This window comes from Sceloporus occidentalis, unplaced genomic scaffold (genome assembly GCF_023333645.1).
Source record: "Sceloporus occidentalis isolate IW3139 unplaced genomic scaffold, rSceOcc1.0.p SCAF_48, whole genome shotgun sequence".
Lineage (NCBI taxonomy): Eukaryota > Metazoa > Chordata > Lepidosauria > Squamata > Phrynosomatidae > Sceloporus > Sceloporus occidentalis.
Window position 1 is genome coordinate 3,507,277 of NW_028317028.1, and position 11,539 is coordinate 3,518,815.

General features: G+C 38.8%; 1 protein-coding gene and 1 pseudogene across 1 annotated transcript; one reads left to right on the forward strand and one right to left on the reverse strand.

Annotated features, from left to right (window-relative positions):
• The first annotated feature begins 2,254 nt into the window (after positions 1-2,254).
• On the forward strand, positions 2,255-3,189 carry LOC149289121 (mitochondrial translation release factor in rescue pseudogene; annotated as a pseudogene).
• Positions 3,190-4,953: 1,764 nt separating this feature from the next.
• On the reverse strand, positions 4,954-9,293 carry LOC149289122 (cyclin-dependent kinase 2-associated protein 1-like). The gene is made up of 4 exons (XM_089491085.1): positions 9,227-9,293; positions 7,255-7,352; positions 5,565-5,691; positions 4,954-5,021 (listed from the first exon to the last, which is right to left on the reverse strand). Exons 1-4 carry the CDS (start codon positions 9,291-9,293, stop codon positions 4,954-4,956), a joined length of 360 nt encoding a protein of 119 aa, XP_089347211.1.
• Between the last annotated feature and the right edge of the window lie 2,246 nt (positions 9,294-11,539).

The following is an 11,539-nucleotide window of genomic DNA, read 5'->3' on the forward strand; positions in this document are numbered from 1 at the left end:
TTAATCTGGAAGATACATCTGAAATACTTTGCAGAGCCCCTCGGCATTCTCCTTTTGAGCTTGAAGGCACATTAGTTTAGCACACCATAGAGCTGTTTTGCTAGACGGGTGCCGAAAGAGGCCAATTCTGAACTAGAGTAAAATGCACTGGAAGTGTGTAATGCCTGTTTAGCTGGTGGTTCTTTTTACTGATAGAATCATGGCATCAGTGTACTGGGCAGGAGTATTAACAGAAATAGGCACCTGTCTTGTGATAAGTAATGGACTGTAAAATCTTATATCTATATTTTATTATTATATATCTTATTTAATGGCACGGTTACGGGGGTGTTAAACACATGTACAAGATATTATGTAGCTGTATGTTGCGTTTTTCTGCACCTTTACTCTTAAATTTGGAATGAGTATTACGGTATATATGGCTTTATATTATGCCTGCCCTCTGCAATTAATAAAAGCCCTAGGGCTAGTGTAGACTTGACAGTGAGACAAACACTGCTTTATTAATCCCTGGGGAAAATACATATAATCTCAGCAGTACTGCTCCTTTAAGTAGATGACTGCTCTATGTGGTAGGGTATGAGTGCAATGCGCATGTTGTGAGTTGATATATAGTTTCTCTAGATTGTAAACTCGTTTGGGCAGGGCCCTCCTCAGCTGTTGTTTCTGTAAATCAATTTGTTATGTTTCACACATAACATTATGTCCTGCCTACCCACTCTACAGCGCTACGGAATTTGATGGAGCTATAAAATCAATTAATAATAATATAAAGACTAGAACTCTTAGTTGGTTTAAGCAAGCAGCAGCCAGCAGATTGTAATTTCCACATAAGAATGATCACGTTTTCTGCTGTAGTCTGCATTTTGTGAACATCCCCCCGATGAAGAATGATTGTACGGATTATCATTCACCACCTGTGTGTAATCATGTCAACAGTAACTTGTAATCTATCAGTAAATGCTGGCCAATAACAGCTGGCAATGTGAATACATAAAATGTTAAAGCCAAGGGTGTTGAAGTTTACATAGAAGTGACAGGATGATCAGAGGATGCAGTGTTGTGCACAAATATATTTTCTTCACAAATATTATTTTATTTCATTATTACCCTTTATAAAAATGTCCTCGCTTGCAGTGTTATTTTGCCTGCCCATAGTCCAGGATTGCTACCCTTTGACCTATCTTCTACTATAACTACGTCCTACCTGCTCACTTAGATTCTTTCTCCTCTCACAGCGTTATCTTCCGTTACTTTATTTTTTCTTAGCTTGCATTGGGGCTCCTTCATGGCCATTTGGTTCCCCATCATAAGAGATTGTGTTTACGTGAGACACGTCAGAAGAATCTCCTGCAGAAAATCTAATCTCCTTCTGACACACTTCTCTTTTTGCCAATGTACTTCTTATCTTTTCCCCTGCAAGCCTAGTGTATCCCTGGCTGCCGGGGTAACATGTATATCAAATATCCATTCAGTCGTAACATCATCTCCCAACAGTTTCTGTTCATTTTTAGATATATTGTAATATGTGGTTTTTTGAGCAGCCCATTCTTTATGTAACTGGGATTTACTGTAACTAGTCAGGGAATCCCATTTTAACTTGGTTGGTCCATAACCAAGAACCAGTTCTTACCAATAACAAAGACAACGACCTGTATGTATAGTACCACATTATCCACACTTTTCTTTTATAACATCAGTTCATTTTTTTATTATAATTATTTCTTGTTCTCTCATAAAACTGAATTTGGCAACATTTTCCTCCGCTTACGGCGCTGAGAATTATTTACAGGAGCTGCAGGTCTAATATATAGCTGGCCGTATTGCGTAAAAATATATTCGCCATAAAGTGCTGCAGTGAGTAAGCATGTAATCGCAGCCATATTGTTCTTACTGAGGTGCTGAAGGGTTTTGTGTAATATATGACCAAATCATGGCACAATCCCAGTAACTTTCAGAGGATCACAGAGGAACAGATGGCGTGAGGATGATATACACTTCAACAAGGCCTATCTTTCAATGGATGGCTAGTCTATCTGAAGCATACTGCACATACAAAATAAAACGGGCACCATCCATGCTTGATCATCGTAACGATTACAAACGGCAAAACAATATAAAAAAAGATTGTTTTATTTGTGTTATAATGGGAGGACTGGTGCAGCATACCCCTTTGATATGGAATTGCTTAGAAGATTAAGACCTATTATTAATTCATGACCTTTGTTTAATATCATTCACAGACCCGTAACCGATGACAACCCTGGGCATATTTTGTTTAACAAAACTGCAGCCTTCTTGGAAAGCATGGATTACAGGGAGGGAGATTAAGTTCCTTTACCCATGGACTGGAGTATTGTTATCCCAAGCAGCAAAAAAGAAGATCTCTGCCTTTGATCTGGTAGAACTGAATGAAAAAGACTTGGAAGAGCAGTTTGTTAGAGGTCATGGTCCAGGTGGACAAGCAACAAATAAAACCAGTAACTGTGTGGTCCTCAAGCATATTCCTTCTGGGATTGTAGTCAAGGTAACAGTTGTACTGTATTCACATTTTACTATGTTAAACAAAAAATATAAAGTATCTATCAATATGTTGTCAACATTCTCATAGTCCATGGAAGGAATCCTAGCTTTATCTGTGAGTTTACTTAAGCAAATATAAAAAAGAGGGCTTTGTTCAATCTCCCATGATGCAATGTCCCATACAGCCACTTCAAAGACTGCCTCTTTAATCACTTAGTAAGTGCTTTTAGTGTGCATTCTATACTCCCTGTCTGAGTTCTACATGTGCACATTGATGAGCAGGATATGTATTTGTCTAAATGCATCTCCTGCAAGCCAAGGGTAAACAAACTAATTATCGCTTGTTCTTGTGTTTAGCAGCATACACATATGAAAACACACACAAAGTGGGTAAACATGACGCAAGGTCAAGAGAAAATAAAAAGTGTGTTTTTTCATCCCTAGTGCCACCAGACCAGATCAGTGGAGATCAACAGGAAAAGAGCACGAGATATACTGCAGGAGAAAGTTGATATTTTTTATAAAGGAGAAAGTAGCGATATTATCAAACAGCAGGAAGACGGAGAAAGAAGGAAACAAGAAAAGAGGAAACAGGCCAGAGCAAATTTGGAAAAGAAAAAGCAGCTCAAGGAACTACAGCTCTCAGAAAACAAAAGCTTGAAATAGAAGTTGGGGTAAGGAGACCTGCTGTAGTCCATGGATCAGCACTAATAGAATACCGGCGGACCTGTTTCTGGCATTGCACCAACTGAGAAATATTTGAACTTGGAACTCCTGCTCCCCCCCCCCCATTACTAAAGGCTATGAAAGGACATTCCGTTCACGTACGATCCTTGTCAATGCTGTATTTAACAAAGGTGCTGGCCAGAGCACATCTCACTGTGCATCCTCTTCATGCCAGGACATGATCTTATATATTAGCACTCCACCTGCACTACAACTTTCATTAAACGCTTAAAATTTTTTAAGAATGACTGATTTTAGTAGAAAGTTTAACTGTTTGGCATCCATGGCGGTCCATTTTAAAAATGCAAGGGAGGATTCTGCATTAACCCTTTTCCCTCCACCTCAGCTAACTGTACATGAATTACTCATCTCCAGTCAGATCCAGCACCAAGTCTTCCTACTGGTTTTAAAGGGAGCCCTTTCCTGTCACTGATTGGTTGTTTAAGCAGCTGGCACATTGAAGCAATTGGAAGTGCCCTACTGCCCCTGATTGGCAGCTTAAGCAGCAAATCGGTGGCAAGAAATTTCAGATCATGGAGGAAGACCTTAAGATTTTGCACTGTGGCTGCAAATTCTGTATCAGATAAGTGTTTGTAAGAATGTTAATATACATTCTTCCAGAATGCATTTCTCTATAATTGTGGTGTCAAGACATTATACTGTCCCTTTAGGTTGGTGTTTAACCCAAATTATACCTCTGGGTTGAGACCATGGGGAGGGTGAATGTGTTCTGTGTAAAGTCATGGTTTACAGGTGTGGATATTACCATACAATCGATAGCTAGTGTTGCTTATCTAAGGTTTTAAACAGATCTGCATTGATTTTTGGAAGCTGGGCTACATTATTCCCACATTGCTAGCACAGATTTTAAATCCATTCACACTTTCTTAGTGAAAATAAGCTTTATTACATCAAGTAATAAATACATACAAAGATGCAAATAGTTTCCACTGATTTTTTTTTTCCCTCCCCCCATGCCCACCTATACGTACAGCCCAAAATGAATATTATTTTATTATTTGCAATTATAACTGACACATAGATCTGTCTATAGAAAAGTAAGAGTCCTCTCTTTACATACATCATGCATGTTCCAAACTTCATGTATGGGTTCCAAAATGTTTTATACATGCAAATGCATAGGTAATAATCAAATAACCCTCCAAACGCTTACCGATTGCCATTTAAAGTCCTATATAATTCCAGAAACCGGAAACCCACTAGCACAATTTGCAGGTAGCTATGGGTAATATTTCACACATTTTAACTAAAGTTTCTCCTAGATAGCAAGATTTCGAGAGAAATACACTTAGTGGTAGGAAACAATTTAAAAAAAAAAAAAAAAGTTTTATGAAAGACATTTACAAATGCAAACCAAGTGTCAAAACAAAAACGAGCATTGTTCTTAAAATTATTTAGCAAACAACTCAAGAAACTAAAACAAATGTATACTGTAGCTCATGATATAATGTGTGAATTTCCATGGACTTTAAATAGTTTCAAATAGCCAGTAATACTTTTTTTTTTATTTATTTATTTTTACCCCAGTGGAAATTCTGTTAATTTTTAAAAACGTTAGCTTGTGTTCAGCAGCTTTACAGTACATTAGAGGGAGAAATCCCTCTGGCTAAATATTTAGAAAAACGGCCCTGAAGATTTCAATAAAGGAAACTGTACGCTTCAGAGGGATGTCATATGGCACAGCTATGACCTGGCGTTCCGTTCTGTTTCAGCCAAACATTCTCGTACTAAGCCTCTTGCGTGGATGATACCTATAGAAAAAATACCAATAATCGGATGGGGAAAAAACGTGGTTAATATCAATGTAAAGCAAAGACTAGAACACGTTTAGCAAATTGCCTTCATTTGGGGACAAAGTGCTATATTTAATTAACTGATGACGTTACCTCTCAGAATCGCTGCATACAGCCCCATGTTTTCACTTTACGTCTTACCGCTGATCACAGATATAATATATACACGTGTTGCGTGAAGTGACCAAATAAACCTTAGATGGGCATCGATCAAGTACATTGAGTGCTTTTATCACATATAAGGAATGCTATTTGCAAGCGAATTCCAGCACTCGTACGTCTTTGCCATATATTATTACATTTTTTGAGAGGCCTTGCTTGGAAAAGTCTTGCTTGGGGCAAGGCTTCTTGTGATTAAGAGAATTTAGCTGTCATAAACTATAAAATGAAAACATACATGTATGTATTCATGTATGATCATATAACAAAAACATACATGTATGATCATATAATAAAAACAGAAGACATTTCCTTTCACAATCTGAGAAATTACACATTTACCTCTTTTTAGTCTCTCCATTGCACTTTTACTGCCTGCGTAGGTTGGTCTAATTTCTTTACCCAGCTCTTCTATGATGACAAGAAGTTCTGCATACTTGCTCTGTGGTACCTGATTACTGCTGTTACCCTAAAACAAGATTTTTTTTTAATTAAACCACATGATGCCGACATGTTTGCTTAATCATGTGCTGACACAAAGAGATTGATTCACTAAAGGAAGAGCTGGCAGAAGAGTTGTTTCAACTTGCTTACATCAACATTCATTACGAAGACACAAAACTAGTACGTCTCTCCACTGTGAAGGCCAGAGCTGGCCCTGTGTAATGCATAATTCAATGTATAAGGACACTTTAAAGAACTCTTGCTGATTTAACTAAACATTATGCAGGGCCAGCCGAGTATCTTCCTGAGACAGAAGCTGAACCGGACTGGCTCTAGTACAGTGAACAGTGATCAGTGGAATCAAAGAGTTCAAACTCAACTCTCCCTTTGGTCAATAAATCAGAAAGTGTCCAGCAGTCACACCAAAGAGTGGATACAATGTGCAGGTCACCTCCTGCATGTGGCACACTAAAGACCAGTCCTGCTGGCACCCAACAGAAAATGCCAGAACATAAAGGAGCGGGTGCTTTAATTGTGGGATGTGCAACATATACCACAATATCCTGTGTGTAAAAGTACCTGTTAAGTCACTCACTGGCTTTCTGTCTCACATAAGGGCTGATGGTTGTGGAAATGTATATGCTCCTGTATGTACGTTGGCATATAGCCATGTTACTGTTGGGTGAATAGTCACTTCCTTTCAGGTCTACATAAGCATGCAGTTTAATCTATTTATTTAAAAATATCATCCCATCTATCAATCTATATTTGAAATTACATATTACTGGGGTGTCGTGGGTAATTACACTGGGTATCTATTAAGTAATAAGGTACACAACACCGTAAAGCTGTGATGTACCTAGTTATAATATATGTTTAGTGCAGGGATGCCAAGTGGACAACTTTTATTGCTGCCATCTCTAAGCACCCTTCCTGTTTACATGCATACTGGTATAACATCCGGGGAGAGGACTAAGAAGATCAGGATCACAAAACTCAAAGTTCCTATTTTTTAAGGTTCATGTAATAATAAGTCTTATACCGTAAATAAACAAATACATATTATATATTGATATATTATATATATATATTCTCCTTTTTATGAAGATAATGTGTCATTTTTGACCTTATAACCAAAATGTAGAAGCATGTGTTATTAGTTGTTTTGCATTATATGTTAATTTAATTGACCCTCTGATATTAAATATATATTTATACACATACATACACGGACAATGTTTTGCCATGCTTTTTCCCATCCAAGTATCACTAGTAATAGATCCTTTCAGCCAGGCACCAGCTGGTTGCAATTGTTTCCTGCTGTAAGCAATTAAATCCTGAAATTGAAGTCCCAAAATACATCCTACGCCTATAAGAAGTACCTCAATTAATGCATTTACCACAGCTTAAGAAACACTAATATGACAAATAATGGGCAGTTTTGTGTTTTTATAGTATTGATGTATGTAAGGTAAAAAACAACACTAGCTAATTATGTCACAGTCAAAGAGGTCATTCTAGCTACAGAAAGTGAGAACGTGACCCATTTTTTTCCCTGACTCTGCATGTTCTATGGTTATTATGATACCTGGGTGTATCCCAAAGATGGAGGTCCATAGTCATTCACGAGGTGCCTGTATTGTGCAGATGATGCCAGGCTAGTAGAAGGGGAATGGGCACTTCCAGCTGTTGAGAAATAGCAAAATGTGTTGATTGTAACAGCAAGCTACTGTTATATTACAAAGTATCATCACAATGGGTCAGACTTCAGAATAAACTGTGACAATATAGACGTAGACATTAAACACATCACTGCCTTCCCCTCAGCTTAACTGGACAGTTTAATGTCCCCGAGACCCCCATTAAAGAAGAATGCATATGAAGCTCTGTGGGCAGTTGGGCAATCTCTGGTGTGGGTGCACTTTACTTTCAATAGTTTGTTATTAATTTTCAAAGAAATAAGAAGTACAAAATGTGCACTTTAATACAATGGCCATACAAAGACTGAGGATCTGGAGTTCCATATTAACGAAAAGAACTACTATAGAAATAATGCATGCTGGTGTAGAGCTACCCTACCTATATTCAGAAATCAAATCTTACCCCCTGTGGTATTAATGACAACCATGGTTAGGCTTAAGAGTCTTCTGCATGCATCCTGACATTCACTGGTTTATGTCTGATGCCCCATATTTTTTCTCATCATTAAATATTACCCATATTAAATATTTCCATTGGTGATATGTGTTTGCATAACGCTAGTTTGAACTTTTTTTTTTTTTTTAAAAACAAAATGCATTTTTATGGAGTCCCCTGTAAAAATTGGTATGAGGGAGCAGAGATGGTTAATTAGGCAGGCTGAATGCAGTAATGTCTTAGGTCTGTACATCTGCTGATGAATGGTGTATTGTAATGCCAGTCTCGCTGCTTTCTTTCTTGGTACATGGCATCTGCCTGTATGTTCCTAATGGGAATTCTTGATTCTGGATCAAACCGGTCACTTAACCATTTCTGCTGAGTTTTCTTTTTTTTGTTGTACATATACATGCTGTACAATAGAATGTAAGCTCGCAAGAGCCTCTTCTCTGTACTAGTATGTTTTAACGTATGTTAATGCTATTGTCCTTTTAAATTGACTTACAATGTATACTATGCTTAACAGTAATACTAAGAGTGAGAGAACAATGATAGAATAAATTCATGTTAACCCTTGGATTGTCAGCAAGGCCTGCTAAAGGTTATCTGACACTAAAAATATAAAAAAACAGATTTGTTAATGATATATGCTATTATATTTATATAGTAGGATAAATAATTACCCTAAATTAAGTATTTAATATAGTGATCTACCACTCAAGGCATGTTACGGGGGCGAGTATTCTATACAGCAGTGATAACAATGCAGATATGTTTGATTAAAAGGTTTGCAGAATATATTGCTATATATTAATAGTTTGGAAATCATCATATACTTGTATTTTTATAAGAAATAGCAAATAAAAACGAGACAGTTCTAGTAGCAATTCTAATATTAGCACCTCTGCTGGTGATAAAATTAAAAATAATAAAGATAAACCGAGCTCTATTATGCTGATGAGAATACCATTAAAGGGCAGGCCCCACCCCCCTCCCAGCCCCAGCAGCGCCCTGTAATACCAGCAGCCACCAGCAGATGTCCTCGCAGCGCCTGCCTGTTCCAGATCAATCAGCAGCCCTGGGGAGCCGATCATGGAGGCGCCGAAACGGACTTGATCAAAGGGCTCCTGCTGATCCATCTCTCCCGCGCCTGTCACCGGGGCCACGGTCGCCTCACTAACCCCCAAATCATCCCCAGCGTCGGCCCAGGGGCTCCGCATCCTCCACGCTCTACCCTGCAGCGGCTACGAAGCCGCCAAGTGACAGGATCTGACCTTATTCCACCGGCCAGCACATCAACTCCAGGCTGGGGCTCTCCCCAGGTATCTCCATCCACCTCCCCTCCTCCTCTTCCCAAATCACCCGGGCCCGAGCTCCACTCTAACCCCTAGCAAACTTAGCGTGGCTTCGGCTGCCTCACTTACCCTGAGCCCCGGGGTTGGCGGGGAGCTGCGCGTTCAGGTTTGGCTTGTAAGACATTCCCAGAGACATGATGACTGCCGAGAGGAGAGCAATTCACCCACAACAACAAATAAAATGTCCTGAAATCCACTGAAGCGTCTCTTGTCTGTCTCCCTCAGACACTTTTTGTTGTTTACAGCGGCGGCACCGGCAAATATGGCGTCACTTTGTACTGACACCCACAATGCAATGAAGGCTCCAGACACCATGTCCCTGTACAGACCCCCAGTCACCCCTCACAATGGGGGTCTCCATTCACAAAACCAAGCTAGCTTTACTACGAGATTTTTCTACGGGATTCAAATAGAAAAGGAGAACTTGTTAACGAGTTTTAATCTTTCTCACCCAAAAGCATTTTTTTTTCTTTCATTGGGACAATTAATTTTACTGTTATGACGGTATAAAGACATTTATTTGTGTACCAAAAATTACTTTTATGGTAATTCAGGAAATCATTCTGATTTTTTATTTAATCCAGCATTAAAAAGTCTTAAGATTTTTTTTTTTTCAAAAAACTTTTTTTTCTTTTTTAACCTATTCAAGTGCTAGATGCATCATAATTGCAGAATTTAACATTTTCAGCTGAATTTATATTTTTATCATCAATAATAAATTGATCTATCAGTACATATTCCACATGTATAAATTATATTTCTCCCCATATTTATATATACCAAATTTGTATCATAATATAGTTTAATACCACATCTTGTAAAAACATAATCTGGAATTATAGTAACAGGCAGTACATTTTTATTTTAATTTAAAATACGATTTCATATATACACTCACTGGCCGCTATATTACGTACACCTTGCTAGCACCGGGTTGGGACCCCCTTTTGCCTTCGGAACTGCCTTCATTCTTCATGACATACTTTCTACAAGGTGCTGGAAAGATTCCTCAAGAGATTTTGGTCCATATGGACATGATGGCATCACGCAGTCGCTGCAGATTTGTCGGCTGCACATCCATGATGTGAATCTCCCGTTCCACCGCATCCCAAAGGTGCTCTATTGGATTGAGATCTGGTGACTGTGGAGGCCATTGGAGGACAGCGAACTCATTGTCATGTTCAAGAAACCAGTTTGAGATGATGTGAGCTTTGTGACATGGTGCATTATCCTGCTGGGAGTAGCCATCAGAAGATGGGTACACTGTGGTCATAAACGGATGGGCATGGTCAAGAACAATACTCAGGTAGGCTGTTGCCTTTAAGCGAAGCCCAAGTGGTAGTAAGGGGCCCAAAGTGTGCCAAGAAAATGTCCCCCACAACACTAAACTACCACCACCAGCCTGAACTGTTGACACAAGGCAGGATGGATCCATGCTTTCATGCTGTTTACGCCAAATCTGACCCTGCCATCTGAATGTCACAGCTGGAATCGAGACTCACCAGACCACGCAACGTTCTTCCAGTCTTCCATTGTAGCCTCAGTTTCCTTAGCTGACAGGAGTGGCACCCGGTGTGGTCTTCTGCTGCTGCAGCCCATCTGCTTTAAGGTTCGACGTGTTGTGCGTTCAGAGATGGTATTCTGCATACCTTGGTTATTTGAGTTACTGTTACCTTTCTGTCACCTCGAACCAGTCTGCCCATTCTCCTCTGACATCAACAAGGCACTTTTGTCCACACAACTGCCGCTCACTGGATATTTTCTCTTCTTTCAGACCATTCTCTGTAAACCCTAGAGATGGTTGTGCGTGAAAATCTGAAATACTCCGACCAGCCCATCTGGCACCAACAACCATGCCACGTTCAAAGTCACTTAAATCCCCTTTCTTCCCCATTCTAATAATCGGTTTGTACTTCAGCAAGTTGTCTTGACCACGTCTACGTGCCTAAGTGCATGTGAGTTGCTGCCATGTGATTGGCCGATTAGCTATTTGTGTTAACAAGCAATTGAACAAGTGTACCTAATAAAGTGGCCAGTGAGTGTATATATCTATATCTATATATATATATATATATACCAAATTTGTATCATAATCTAGTCTATTACTATAGCTTGTGAAAACATACCTTTTCATTTTGTGTGCCCCATTGCTTAAGCTTAAAATGTAAATCTGGAATTATGGTAACATGCAGTACATTTTTATTTCAATTTAAAGCACTTTTACTTATATAATGTGTATATGTATAGTAAAAAAATAATGTATGTTTAATACATTAAATATAGGAAGAAACAGCTAATCTTTGTAACAAAAACATTTTTTTAAATATTGAAAAATTGGACCCTAGGCAAGCATTTCCTTGGGCCCAGCTCACGCTCCCTAGC